Source organism: Diabrotica undecimpunctata, chromosome 3, assembly GCF_040954645.1.
Source record: "Diabrotica undecimpunctata isolate CICGRU chromosome 3, icDiaUnde3, whole genome shotgun sequence".
Lineage (NCBI taxonomy): Eukaryota > Metazoa > Arthropoda > Insecta > Coleoptera > Chrysomelidae > Diabrotica > Diabrotica undecimpunctata.
The window spans coordinates 79,106,209-79,121,155 of NC_092805.1; the positions used below are offsets into that span (position 1 = coordinate 79,106,209).

The 14,947-nt window shown below is 33.3% G+C and overlaps 1 protein-coding gene across 1 annotated transcript in view; it reads left to right on the forward strand.

Annotated features, from left to right (window-relative positions):
• Positions 1-2,822: 2,822 nt before the first annotated feature.
• The window catches only part of LOC140436943 (lysosomal acid phosphatase-like), a 101,634-nt gene continuing 89,509 nt past the window's right edge, over positions 2,823-14,947 (forward strand). Inside the window, exon 1 of the mRNA XM_072526122.1 lies at positions 2,823-3,120. Within this exon, the coding sequence (XP_072382223.1) occupies positions 2,986-3,120 (135 nt within the window). The 5' untranslated portion in view covers positions 2,823-2,985. The remainder of the gene's footprint in view (positions 3,121-14,947) is intronic.

Below are 14,947 nucleotides of genomic sequence, written 5' to 3' on the forward strand. Positions count from 1 at the left end.
AATATAAATAACTTTAAAGAACTTAGTGGTATAGAACATTACTTTCATCAAACAAACAATTACATTTCACCTATCTCTACTTCATTTAATAAAATCTGTCTCCTCAAGAACTTCCCTGTTTACTGTTAACTAATTACAATAGTTGACTTGAGTTCTCCAATCAACAATACAAGATAGTTTGAACCATGTTCTTTCAACCATCAATTAATAGAGTACCGGCATCATTTATTTAACTTTGTATCGTGACCTGAAGATGCTTTGCATATTGTAGAAAGCGAAACCGGTCGTCTGATTAGTTAAATTAAATTGATTGTGAGTAAGTCTAATTTATTATTTCTTTTACCTTTTGAAATGGACTCACACAAGCAACACATTCATGATTTAAAACATAATATTTTATGAACGCTTTTTATGCTTGACTGTCTTGACACTCGATATAAAGTTAAATACTTCCTAATACCGATTTCTAACCATTCAATAATCAGTAAATACTTATCACTCAACACTCAATTGTATACTAGACTCTATTGTAACTCCGAATGACCCAAACATTACTGTAATTTCTGACCGTTCTATATTCGGCAGGTATTCATTTAATTCAGAAGGTGTTCCTTTGTCTGGAACAATTGTTGCCGAAAAAGCGTTGTTTTTCAACATTAAATTGAATGGCGATCCTTCATTCAAAGGAAGCAGCGGTTGGTTGGAAAAGTTTAAAAATCACTACGGTATACGGGAACTGATAATCGAAAGTAATAAATTGAGCGCCACAAGTTTTGAAGTCGTTGACGAATATAAAAGAAAGTTTCAAGCTATGATCGATGAATATGGTTTGATAGGCGATCAAGTGTTCAATGAGGATGAAACTGGTTTAAACTACTAAGCATTGCCAACGAAAACACTCGCTGCGCTTTTTGAAAAATATGCACCCTGATTTAAAACGCAAAAGCAACGAATCACAGCAATGATGTGTTCAAATGCAAGTTTTTACCATCGCCTTTCTTTATTATTGATTGGTACAGCAAAAAAACCACGTTGTTTCAAGGGCATAAATATAAACGCGCTTTCCGTTAACTACTACGCACAGCATAATGCATGGATGTACCAGGAAATATTCGCTGACTGGTTCAAAAAGGTATGTACTTCAAACCAAAATTTGTTTATCTATTTCTCTAACATCTTGTTTTTTAGGGTTTTATACCAGACGTTTGATAATACTTGCAAGCAAAAAAATTGCCACCAAAGACGATTCTCATTTTGGACAATGCACCTGCCCATCCTGAAGCCGATATGCTGCGAAGTGACGATGGAAATATCACGTGCTCTTTTCTGCCTGTGAATACATTATTGATACAGCCAATTGATCAATCGGTCATTGAAACATTCAAAAAATATACAGAAAAAATTTATTCAAAACCTAGTTATGGGAGAGGAATATTCTTTGCCAGAATACTGGAAAGCATACAATTTAAAACATGCAGTCGACAATGCTGTGGATGCTTGGGCTGATGTTTTGGAAGTAACGCTGAAAAGAGCGTGGAATAATATAGCCTGAGTCAACTCAAGATGACATGCCCCCTTGATAGCCGAGGGTAACAAATGAAGTTATGGCTGAATTAACTGTTTTGTTTTCGTTACCTAAAGATGACATAAACGAATGCTTTATTTGTGATGAGGACGCAAACGGCTATCGATTGCCGACAGATGATGAAATCGTTGAAATGGCAACAGAGGCAGACGAAATATATTCAGAAGCTGACACAGACTTTGACGGTGGCGATGTTGCAACTCACAAAGATTTGCGTAAAGAAGCTAGAGAAGCTGCATCGCACTTACAACAATTCATCGAGTGGTATTCTCGGCAAGAAGAAGCAAATAAGGTAGATTTGGTGATTTTCTGTCGATTAAGAGATTCAGCCGTTGCAAAATGTGAAGTAGCAATAAAACAAATAAAGATTTCGGAATATTTTAAATGAAATTGATTCGACTGTACTAACATAAATCCCTCTTATGTTGTCAAATAAAACATACAAATCAAATTTGAGAGTTATACTATGAATTTTTTTTAATGTTCTGTTAACCGTCTTTAAGATTATCCGTCATACCCTTGGTCCGGTGCCTTGACGGATAATCGAGGTTCCACCGTAATAGAAAAAAAGAAATATGTCGCTTCTTAATTCTGTCATAGTAATATTCTAATGTCGTATCCCATAAGCCAGGCTGGTTTTTAACAGCAGTAATAAATAGTTGTGTAACCACGTTGAAATCCATCTCGCGGTTAATGTGGAAGCCACGTGTACGTGGCGGCGTAGTAGAAACTGGCGTCCTCCCGGCTCACGTCACTTGCAAGTCGTTTTTTTTCTTGTTATATAGTAGCTTGCATGCCGCGACTCCGCTCGACTGTGCAATGCCTAATTACAACTCATGTTTCTCAACTCAAAGATTTTTCCATAGTCTAGAAACTCAAATAGCATCTCGTATTAACCTAAATTGCTCATACAATAATTTGTATCTATTTTAAATCAAAAATGCGTACTGTAAGCGCAAGTAACAATAAAGATGTAAATCACAGGGTTCCTAATAAAATAAGAAGTATGGTGTTTGGTGTTTTCAACCCATGAGTAGTTGTCATTCCCATGAAATTTTCATTTCAATTCCCAGGCGAATTATAGTAGAATACATATAATTATTAATAAATATCATCATTATCATTAAAAAAAATGATAATAATAAATACAATTTTAAGTGCAAAAATCTAATTTAATAATTTTGTAAACTGCTATTTTACTATATTGAATTATATTGATAATAATGACGCTGTCAAAAGTCTAAACCAAATTTAAGCAAATTATTTAAATGACACAAATTATGAATTATTCCGAAATATGCGGAAACTACATAGTAAAAATCTTCTACGCTGGCACATATTAAATATTTTCTCAGCCTGAATATGACACATGCGAATTTTTTAATAGTATTATTTTAAACATGAATAGATGTGACGCTGCAAGGTTAGCGATAATAGTGTGGAATATATTGTTATTGTTTACTCCTGTTTATTTTTCTCTAATAACAAAAAATACTTCAACTGAGGATAGTGGAACATTGGTAGCAGTTGTTGTGGTAAGTACGTTTGAAATTTTGCGTAATTTTGTAAGTAAACATGTCAAAAAAACCATTTGTTAGTAAAAATAATATTTTACAAACCTTTGAACATATTTCAGAAGATAAAAGAAAAAATTGTTGTGATTTGGACTAGCAGATAAGAACCACAAATTTATTAGTGAAGGTTAAATAAGAGAAAAGTTTATATTAAATGTTTGTTATTTTGTAATGTGTAATGTTGAGATGTGTAACAAGTAACAATCTCAACAGCGCCGGATAAAGGAGTGGTCAGGCCGGGTGAACGCCCGGGCGCCAAATTTTGAGGTGCTCTGAAATAGAAATAAAATAATATATTTTTACATTTATTATTATTTTTGATATTATAAATTAATGTTGATCTTTTTTCATGAGACATTTTTTTTATTATACCAACAATCTGAGGGTACTGTGTACTACAATCTGATCAAGAAGATTAGTGAGTAGTTTTATTATAACTTAAATAGTTGCAGCTGTCATTTTAAGAACTATAGTTTTATTTAGTAATGTTTCTATCCGTACTAACTTACTTACAGTAATATTTACACGTTGCACATGTATATTAAGCTCGCACAATGTTTTGCTTTTACGCTAACTATTTTCACTTCACTAACTCAAAGAGTTTTGCCCTCTTGAGCCTTCTTTTCATATCTATGTTATCGAGGAGTTGGATAGTCTTGATATTGACATATTGAAGTAGACGTTGTTTATGTTTGCTGGCACATTTTGCAATCATTTGTTCTACTGCCTTCATCTTCAGATCTCGGTGGATACAGCTGTTTTTTATGTAGCATGGGGCATCAACGCTGGTCCTTAGTACCCTATTATCAAACATCTCTATCACTTCAATGTTGACATGCACTGATTTTATACCATTACTTGTAATTCTCCTTTTTTTGTCCAATAATTGATTTTATTCACTGAGATCTGCAGTTTTCTTGTAGCTTCCTCATGGACTTTTTCAACTGATAGGATAGCTTGGTCGTCAGCGAAAGTGCCTCTCTCATTTTCTTCAAGGTCTGGAATATCAATAGTTTATAATAGGTAGAGTAGCGGTCTCAGTACACTACCTTGTGGTACCCCCGGTTTGATTTATTTCTGTCCAGAATACGCCTCCCCTTACTTGACTCTGAAAAATCTATTTAAAATATAAGATTCCAATAATTGAGAGAATTGTTTTGGTAGTACTTATTTTAGTTTGTCAAAGCCTGTTTGTAAAGACCTTATGTGATACTCTATCGAAAGTTTGAGCAGCATTCAGAAAGACGGCTGAACAAACTTTATTTCTTTCCAGAGCTCTTTCTATTAAATTATTTATCCTAGTATTTGATCATCCACCAAACTGATAAGGTGGTATGAGGTTCCCTTTAGTCTATTATTGGTTTCAATCTTTTTACCAAGAGTGTTTTAAATAGTTTTGATAATACAGGCAGCAGAGATATAGGTCTGTATGATGAAACTTTATTTGCTCCGCATCTTTCCAGTGAATCGACCCATGCTTAAGTCTGAATAATGCATTTAGTAAGTTAGTAATTTTCAATATAGCTTTTTTTTAAGCTGTTTTAATATTTTTCCTGTTACCAAATCGGAATCAGGCGTTTTTATAGAACTAATTATTTCATTTATTTCCTTTTGAACTTCTTTGCAAGTAACAAATTTAATTTCTATTTTGTCTTGGTAACTATCAGTCAGTTCCTCAAGGTCATCTCCCTCGCTTGGTTTAAATGTGTTTTTAAATATTCTACAAAACATTTAGCTTTGTTTATTGTTTATGGCTCAGCTATCATCTGCATTTTTTATTGGAGGGTTATGCATGATGTGTCTTTTCAGTTTCTTAGTAACCTTCCATAATGAATAGTCAGTGCTTTTTTATAGGTCAATTTGCTAATTGTCCAATTGATTCATTCGTATTTCGTCTGGTTTTCTATTTATAGTTTTTGCATTGCTTAGTTCTGTTTTATGAGGTGGATATCTGCCCTGTTGCCATTTTTATCTTAGCTTCCTATTTTCTGAGGTTATATCCCATCGTTCTTTTAGCTACTTTTTTCCTTCTATTCGACTTAGGTTGTTTGGTGTATTGTTTCATGCTACTTTTTGGATCCGTTTTGTAAATAGCTCGTCTTCAAAGTCAAGTTGTTCTATTGTTATTAACTTTACAGAATTGCTCACAGTTCTTGTTTGAAGCTTTCCCAATCAATCTTGTGTTTAGTTGCCTAAAAGATACCTCCTTTCTATACCTCTTCTATTTTCAGAAAGTTTGACGCTATATTCCTAATATGTATGTATGTATGTATGTATGTACAGCGTTAACAGGCCTTTTAGGCCCATTGCTGGATGGATAATTTCCATCGTTTTCTAGTCTTAGCTAACAGCTTCCAATCTCTGATTCCCATCTCTCTGACATCTTTTATCACTGCATCTCTCCATTTCTTTCTTGGTCTTCCTCTCTTTTTTTTTGCCCTCAGGTACTCTCCAAGCAATATTCTTGACTAGTCTATTACCTTGCAGTCTTTCTAGATGGCCAAGCCATTCTAGTCTACGTTTTTTCACCACATTTGTTATTGTAGGGTTAGCATACAACTGATACACTTCTGCATTAGTTCGTCTTCTCCATTCTCCCTCTACTACTTTTCCACCAAATATTCTGCGAAGTATCTTTCCTTCCCATGCTTCCAATGTGTTCTGTACGGTTTTGTTCATAGTCCATGTCTCGGCAGCGTATAGCATTGTGGGTCTAATTATAGTTTTGTATACTCTTATTTTTGTATTACGAGATATATCTTTGGCCTTATTATTTTGCTCATGGCTCCAGCACACCTGTTGCTCTTGGTCAGTCTCAGGTTGATTTCAGTTTCTTCTTTATATGCCTGATCAATAAGAGTACCTAAGTACATATATTCATCCACCTTCTCGAATTCTACAACTGATCCATTCTCCACCTCCAATTTAAAGGATCTCCTGGTGCTTATTCTTTTTTTGCTCGAGATCTCCATGTACTTCGATTTATCAATATTAACTTTCAGTCTCATTTTATAGCTTTCCCGAATCAGTCTTTTTGTTATATTTGATAGTTCTTTTCCATTTCTTGCAATGAGAACCACATCATCAGCGTATGCTAAGCATTGGTGCTCCTTGTATACAAGGATTCCTAATATGAAAAAGTCAAGCATTATGAGACATGAATTGACTAATTGTAATATTAAATATATACATATATATATATATATATATATATATATATATATACATATATATATATATATATACATATATATACATATATATATATACATATATATACATATATATATATATATATATATATATATATATATATATATATATATATATATAATATATGTAAATATATATATATATATATATATATATAATATATGTATATTTATATATATATATATATATATATATATATATATATATATATATATATATATATATATATATATATATGCTGTCACTATTTTTCCGGGTTTGACTCCGCGTTGTAAAATGCTGGTTTTCTTGAAAACCATTGTTTTGGCGACGTTTCGGCAAGGTCTCACTTGCCATTCTCAAGCCTGGTGGATCTACTTCTCGTCGTTACTCGATTAGTACTGGTCGACTGGGCATTTCGGCGCTCGTTTAAATACTCTCTCGGCGGCGCGCGGGCTCTTGTGATTGATCCTGCCTGTGTGCACAAGAGCCCGCGCGCCGCCGAGAGAGTATTTAAACGAGCGCCGAAATGCCCAGTCGACCAGTACTAATCGAGTAACGACGAGAAGTAGATCCACCAGGCTTGAGAATGGCAAGTGAGACCTTGCCGAAACGTCGCCAAAACAATGGTTTTCAAGAAAACCAGCATTTTACAACGCGGAGTCAAACCCGGAAAAATAGTGACAGCACATATAGCTCCCGCGGAAACCTCAAAACAAACATATATATATATTTATATATATCTTTATATACAGGGTGGTCCTTAAGTAATTGTACAAAAAGACACAGTAGATTCTACACTTTAAAATATTACGATTTAAGCCAAATTGCTTTAATAAAATGTTGATATTAAGAAAGATACAGGGTGTTAAAGTGTAAAATTAAAATTTTATTTTTCGCTATAACTTTCATATTTGTAAACATTTATGTATGAAAATTTAGAAATAGGTACTATTAAATATGAGACATTATAATTTGATGCACACTTTGATGTAACTGATAGAGGGCGCCACTTATGCCAAATATGTGGTATAAATTTGCACTTAACTTTTTTGCTCTTTAAGTTACCTGTATTTGGGATAAAAAATATTAAAGATACATTATTTTAACAAAAAAAAGTATACTTGTTAATAACTTCAAAACTCAACAGTTTTCGAGATAATCGCATTTTAAAAATCAGCTGCATAATTCTGATCTAAGGCAGTTACTCCAGGCAACGAAGAAAAAATAAACAAAAACATTAATACCTTTAACTAAATTTGTTATAAATAATTGAATTTTGTTATAAAATACCTTTAACTAAAGTTAATAGTTAACGAAATATTAAATAAAATAAATATATCAGCAGGATAATTCATAATAGGATTTGACAAAATAACAGAATAATAGGATTTTACATCAAACATTTTACGTTTTATGTTAAATTAAAGTCATAATGAAAACATTTTGTTTACAAACCAAATTAAGAAATAGTTAAACTAAATAACATAACTTTTTGGCAAAGTAAGTGTTCGATATGTCCACCATTTTCTTTAATTCATTTGTCAATATATTCCATAAAAGATCGTCCCATATTAAATATTATCATTGGTTCTAAAGAAACTGTTGCAGTATTTATTTCTTCCCATAGTTGGTTGCGAATGTGTATGGGATTCTTATAGACACGTTGTTTTAATGCGCCCCATACACCAAAATCAATCGGAATAAATTCGGGGCTACGTGGTGGCTATAATGTATAATGGATGAATATATTATTTTGGATACATATCCAAATCTTATGGTATATTGTGGAACTACATCGTATTTGTCGCAGAAGTTAAATATTGTATTAAAATGTGATGTATCTCGTTCATTGGTTACTTATATACATACGGAATAACCTATCAATGACATTACTTATTTATATGATTACGTTACAGCTTACGAGTTACTATAATTACATCCCGAACAAATGGACTATTATTAGTTATGAACCAATATTATGCTAAACTAAATTGCCTGTGTGTTTACTATATTTATAACAATATCGGTTATTAGGACAACGATTATGTTTTTGTAAAAATGCCGAGTCTTTCAGGTTAGATTTGTAGCAAAAGTATTATGAAACAGGACACATATGTGTTATTCAATACCTGTGCTCTAGTTTCTATTGGTTCTAATTAAAATTGGTAAACAATTTACGTAATCAACAATAAGTATTCTTTTCGGATTTTGATTATTATGAATTGACTCGAATTATGAATTAAATAATTATATCAATATCTCACCACATTGCCAAGGAATATGACTACCACGACCAATCCAACGTTCAGAAAAGTTGTATTTAAGTATGTTCTAACTGCCTTCTCTCTAGAATGTGGTGGTGTACCATCTTGCATAAACCACATATTTTAAGGTTTTGGAATTTTACAATAGAGAAAACGTAATACAACGCCATTATAGAAACTTAAGAAGCGATAGCAAAGGGAAATTGTAAATATGATGACGGCGAACGTCTGAATACGGACACGGCACCTAAAGAAGAAGATGAAATATCTTTTCTCCAATAAGACATTTATCACCCATAACAAAGCATGTTGTGATGTTACATTATCATCTTTGAAGTTTTTTTAATAAGAATAAACTATGAATTATGCTTATCTACAGGTAATCAGTGCTTTACCGCACAAATATCAAACTAAGAATTATTGTGCAGCTGACTTTGAAATGCATTTATCTCGAAAACGATTGAATTTTTAGGTTGCTAACAAGTATACCTTTTCTTTGTAAAAATAATGTATCTTTAATATTTTTTAACACAAATAGAGCTAGCTTAAAGAATAAAAAAGTTAAGCGCAAATGTATGCCACACATGTGGCATATGTGGCGCCCTCTATTAGTTACATTAAAGTAAGTATAAAATTATATTTTATCCTACTTAAAAGCATTTAACTGTAAATTTTTGTCCAAAAATATTCACAAACGTAAAAGTTATACCGAAAAATAAAATTTTAAATTTCCACTTTAACACCCTGTATCTTTCTTAATATCAACATTTTATTAAAGCAAGTTGGCTTAAATCGTAATATTTTCAAGTGCAGAATCTACGGTTTTTGTTTGTACAATTACTTAAGGACCACCCTGTATATATATTTATATATATGTTTGTTTTGAGGTTTCCCCGGGAGCTATATGTGCTGTCACTATTTTTCCGGGTTTGACTCAGCGTTGTAAAATGCTGATTTTCTTGAAAACCATTGTTTTAGCGACGTTTCGGCAAGGTCTCACTTGCCATTCTCAAGCCTGGTGGATCTACTTCTCGTCGTTACTCGATTAGTATTGGTCGACTGGGCATTTCGGCGCTCGTTTAATTACGTGTGCGAGTGGGCGGGGCCTTGTCTGGCGGTCTCGCTGTTTGTTTTTTCTGTGCGTTAACTGAAGTTGAATTTTTTTGGACGGTTCTTTGCAGAGCTGGTTTCCATATTGTTGAAAGTCTTTGGGCATCATCTCGAGTGTTTAGGTTATTTGGATATTTTTCTATTTCTATGGCTTCCCTGATTATTCGCTTGGTTTTGTGTTCGATGTTCGCTAGCATTGTTGTCTGTTCTAGATCGATTGTGTGTCCTGTTGTTAGGGCATGTTGTGCAAGGGAAGATGTTTTTTCTTGCTTTGCAATAGCGTTTCGATGTTCTTCTCGTCTTACTTGAATTCTTCGATTAGTCTGTCCGATGTAGGATTTGTCGCAGTCTCCACAGGGAATCTTGTACACTCCTTGGTTTTCTAGTGCGATTTTGGTTTTTGCGGAGTTAAGCATATTAGAAATTTTCTTATCCGTGTTGAATATTGTCTCTATTTTATGTTTTCTTAGGACTCCACTGATTTTTTCCGTAGTGCCCTTCACGTACGGTAAAATCGTCTTAGCAATAGGTTTTTCTTTTTCTTCTGTTGATTCTTTGCTTTTTCCTCTTTGTGATTTTTGTGCCTTTTCAATTGTGTACGTGGTGAAGCCATTTTTTCTTAATGCTGTTTTGACCGTTTTCATTTCTTTGTTCCTGTGTTCTTCATCTGTTAATCTTTCTGATCTTATAGTCAGGGTTTTGATGACTGACTGCAGTTGTGCAGGATGGTGGTCAGCGTGTAGATATCTGTCGGTGTGTGTTGGTTTTCTGTATACCGTGTATCCTAAAGTTCCATCTGTTTTCTTTATTATTAAAACATCCAAAAACGGTAGCTGTTGGTCTTTCTCTAGTTCCATAGTAAACTGAATTTTAGGGTGGATGGCATTAATGTGATTTAGGAATGTATTTAGTTTTTCTTACCCATGTATCCAGATAATGAAGGTGTCGTCCACGTATCTCAACCATAGTTTCGGTTTATACTCTGCCGTTGTTATTGCTCGTATTTCTATTTCTTGCATAAACAGATTTGCTATCACCGGTGACAGTGGTGAACCCATGGGTGCTCCCTCGACTTGTTTGTACCTTTGGTCTTTGTATATGAAATATGTGTTGTTCAGGCAGTGTCTCGTTAGGTTTACTGTATCCGGTGGTATTGGGTAATTTTTTTCTATAATCTCTAACGATTCTTCTACTGGGACGTTAGTAAAAAGTGACACCACGTCAAAACTCACTAGCAAATGTCCCGGGTCAAGACATAAAAAAGGAGGATCAGCCCAAGCTGATTCCACGCGAAAAATCATCTAGGTGCCCTAAGCTCTACGGTTTACCAAAAGTTCATAAAGTTGGGATGCCACTACGACCAATGGTTAGTTCAATCGGATCACCCACACAGCCGCTCGCAAAGTTCTTAGCCAATCAGTTACAACCGTACGCAGAGGAAGCGGATTCTTACGTCAAGAACGCAGGCCACTTCATCGAGCGTATAAAGGACGTGACTCTTGATATATATATATATATATATATATATATATATATATATATATATATATATATATATATATATATATATATATATATAATATATATATATACATATATATATATATATATATATATATATATATATATACATATATACATATATATATATATATATATATATATATATATATATATATATATATATATATATATATATATATATATATATATATATACATCATACTATCATTTTCGCATCGATACATTATGCTTTTACCATCAATTTAGCATCGTCTTGCAAAGTAGCATCTGTATATCGACGCTACTTTACAAGACCTTAATAACTTTTTTCCTGTACTTGCTACAAGAATTTTAACCATCTCATTGATTAGAGTGTTGATACCGTGTTGATATTTTAAAATATCCGCTTTCTCTTTTTAACCCTTACTGAGTTATACAAGTTTATTCCAGAAAATGTTTGAGTCTAAAATGATGGTACAGTGAAAATATTATATATATTTAGTTCAGGGTTTTACCGTTTACTCGCTGCCATTATATACATGAAAATGTATATCCCACTTTCATTATCAATCATTTTAGCATCAGAAATTTGGCATCGCTGTTGAATATAATATTACCCACAATGAAATAGTAAATTTAAGAATATATATATATATATATATATATATATATTCTTTTCATCCACAAATCATTCTGGCATCATGGTTGGTTAAAAGTAACGGGTTATGATATATTGTAACTACCTATTGTATCTTCGCTCCAATTGGTCCAGTCGCGACGTACAGCCCCTGAAATGATAGGATTTAACCAATAAAATACAATAAGTCAGAAAAATCAAATATAGCAGCATGTCAAAAAGGCCTTAATTATATATCTTCGTTTCTATAAGTCCAATCGTGACGTACAGTATCTCAAATGACAGGATTTAACGAATTGAAAAAAATGAAATAAAAAAATTAAATACAGCAACATGTCAAAAGGGCCGTAGTCACGTATCTTCGGTTCTGTTAGTCCAATCGTGACGTATAGTACCTCTAATGATAGGATTTAACATAGAAAATACAATGGGATACAAAAATCAAATACAGAACAATGTCAAAAGGGCCTTAGTTGTGTATCTTTAGATCTATTAGTCCAATCATGAAGTGCAGTACCTCAAATGAAAGGATTTAACAAATAAAATACAATGAGGTATAAAAATTTAATAAAGTAGCATGTCAAAATGGCCTTAGTTATGTATCTGCGGTCCTATTAGTCCAATCGTGACGTACGATACCTCAAATGATAGAATTTAACTAATAGAATACAATGAGATAGAAATCAAATACAGCAAAATGTTAAAAGGGCCTTAGTTACGTATCTTCGTTTTTAGTAGCCCAATCGTGACGTACAGTACCTCAAATGATAGGATTTAACCAATCGAATACGAGATACAAAAATTAAATAGAGTAGCCTGGCAAAAGGGCCTTAGTTATGTATCTTCGATCCTATTAGTCCAATCGTGACGTACAGTACCTCAAATGGTAACATTTAACCAATAGAATACTACGACGTAGAAATCAAATACATCAACACGTCAAAAGGACCTTAGGTATATATCTTTGCTCCTATATATGTTATGTCAAAAGAGCCTTAGTTGCGTATCTCCGGTCCTATAGGTCTAATCAGGATATATGGAGCCTAAAATGATAAGATTTAACGAAGATAATACGATAGTGGAGAGAAATTCAACATGGCTGCATCTAATAACACCTTAAACTGGCACCAATAAAACGAGGTATGTGGCACAGAGGTATGTGGCATATTACGTGACAGGATTTAGCGAATACCATACGATTACGTCATACATCTCTTTGCATACGTCCACTTTTAGTTAACTACTTAGTATGTATTCAGTACTTAGCTTTACGGTGTTGAGGCATATACTCTTAAACAGAAGAATGTTACAAATCTTGAAAGCTTTGAGATGTGGTGCTACTGCCGTATACTAAAAATAAGTTGAGTGGATAAAATTACAAATGAAGGGGTAAGAATACATAACGATCCAGAAGTTATACTGAATATAAAAAAGAGAAAACTTAAACACTTTGGCCACCTGATGAGTTAGTGATGAGTGAATTATTCAAAACAGCAGTAAATAAAATTAGAATCGCCCTAATGATATCCAATCTCCGATAGGAGAGGCACTCAAAGAAGAAAATATGAAAGACTCGAAAAATCTCCAACGTTCACTGTTAAACATATTCCTCCCGTTTACTGCACACATTTATTGCTCCTTGACACTGTGACGAGAATGAGATAGGATTTAACAAATAAAATGACAGAAAACTAAACAAGACAGTGTGTCAAACGTGGAATGCGTCGTAGAACGTGAAATAGCGTAAAATTATATGATGGCCATAGACGTTTTTTTAATACCCAGCAAACGACTTGCTTTGTAAAGTTATTTAGTAACGATCATTCGTTTTATAATCCAAAGGGGACCATAAAATATTCAACGTTAAAATGTGACATAATGTAACGTTATGACAAATCTTTTTTCTCCCGCACGGGTGCATGCCTGTGTACCTATACGAGAGGAGTCGTGCATAACCTTTAAGTTGATCGTAATACATAACTGCAACAACAAGTATGTTGACGGTTTGGGTTAGTATATACAGTGCATTCCGTACGTTTTTTAAACATGATTAGGAAATTGTTGACTGGAGGCTATTAAAGAAGTTCTTAAAATTTTTGCGGGTCACCCCCTTTTCTGTAAATGGAGTGAATATTGTTATCCGTTTAATTTTTTCCCCAGTTGAATAATTCCTGCTGGTATTTGGTCTAAGCTTACTTCTTTTCCCCATTTAAGCTGTTTCATAGCTAATTCTACTTCCTCTTTATAGTACCCTGTTCACCTGGCAATTTCGGACTATTTCATCTCTTATAACATAAAACAGTTGTTTCAGATATCTTTTATCGCGTTTCCTTTTTTTATGGATGAATATGCTGCCGTTTTCATCTTTTACTATTTCATATGGAGCTACACGATAAACAATTCCAAATCAAGAAAACACAAATAACAGTGCGAATTATATTATACAACTAATAGTCGAAAAATGAAGAGCAAGAGGTAGATGACCAAGAAGCCGAAATCTTAATGACGAACACAAATATAATCGACTAATCAGACAATTAACATCAGCGCTACATGACGCAAGCAATGCCACATTTGAACACTACATTAGTACATTGTCTAAAGAAGATCATTCAGTATGGATACCAACAAAAACACTTAAAGAGACCTGAACAACACAACCCACAAATTAAGAAAGATGATGTTAGTTGAGGAAGATCAGACCAGGAAAAAATGTCAACATTTTCAGAATACCAGATAATAATAATCAAGCAATAGAACACTGAAAACTTTTGTTTTTAACTGTACGCCCGCCGTGAATGACATACCATTTTTTAAATAACACTTAATATTGCACTTTTTTAGTGTATTTATTTCATGTTTCAAGATAATTCTTTTAGGAATATATTTATTTATAACATACGGTCTTATGGTCTTATTACGGCTTTCAGATTATACGATATAAATGTATCTTGTACCGCACTGCTAATTAAGAATTACGTTTGTAATGCGATAAGAGGTCCGGATATACGAGACACCAGTGACTCATGCCGCACTGATAAAAATCCGACAGGAATCTGCATTTCTATAAAAAAAAATA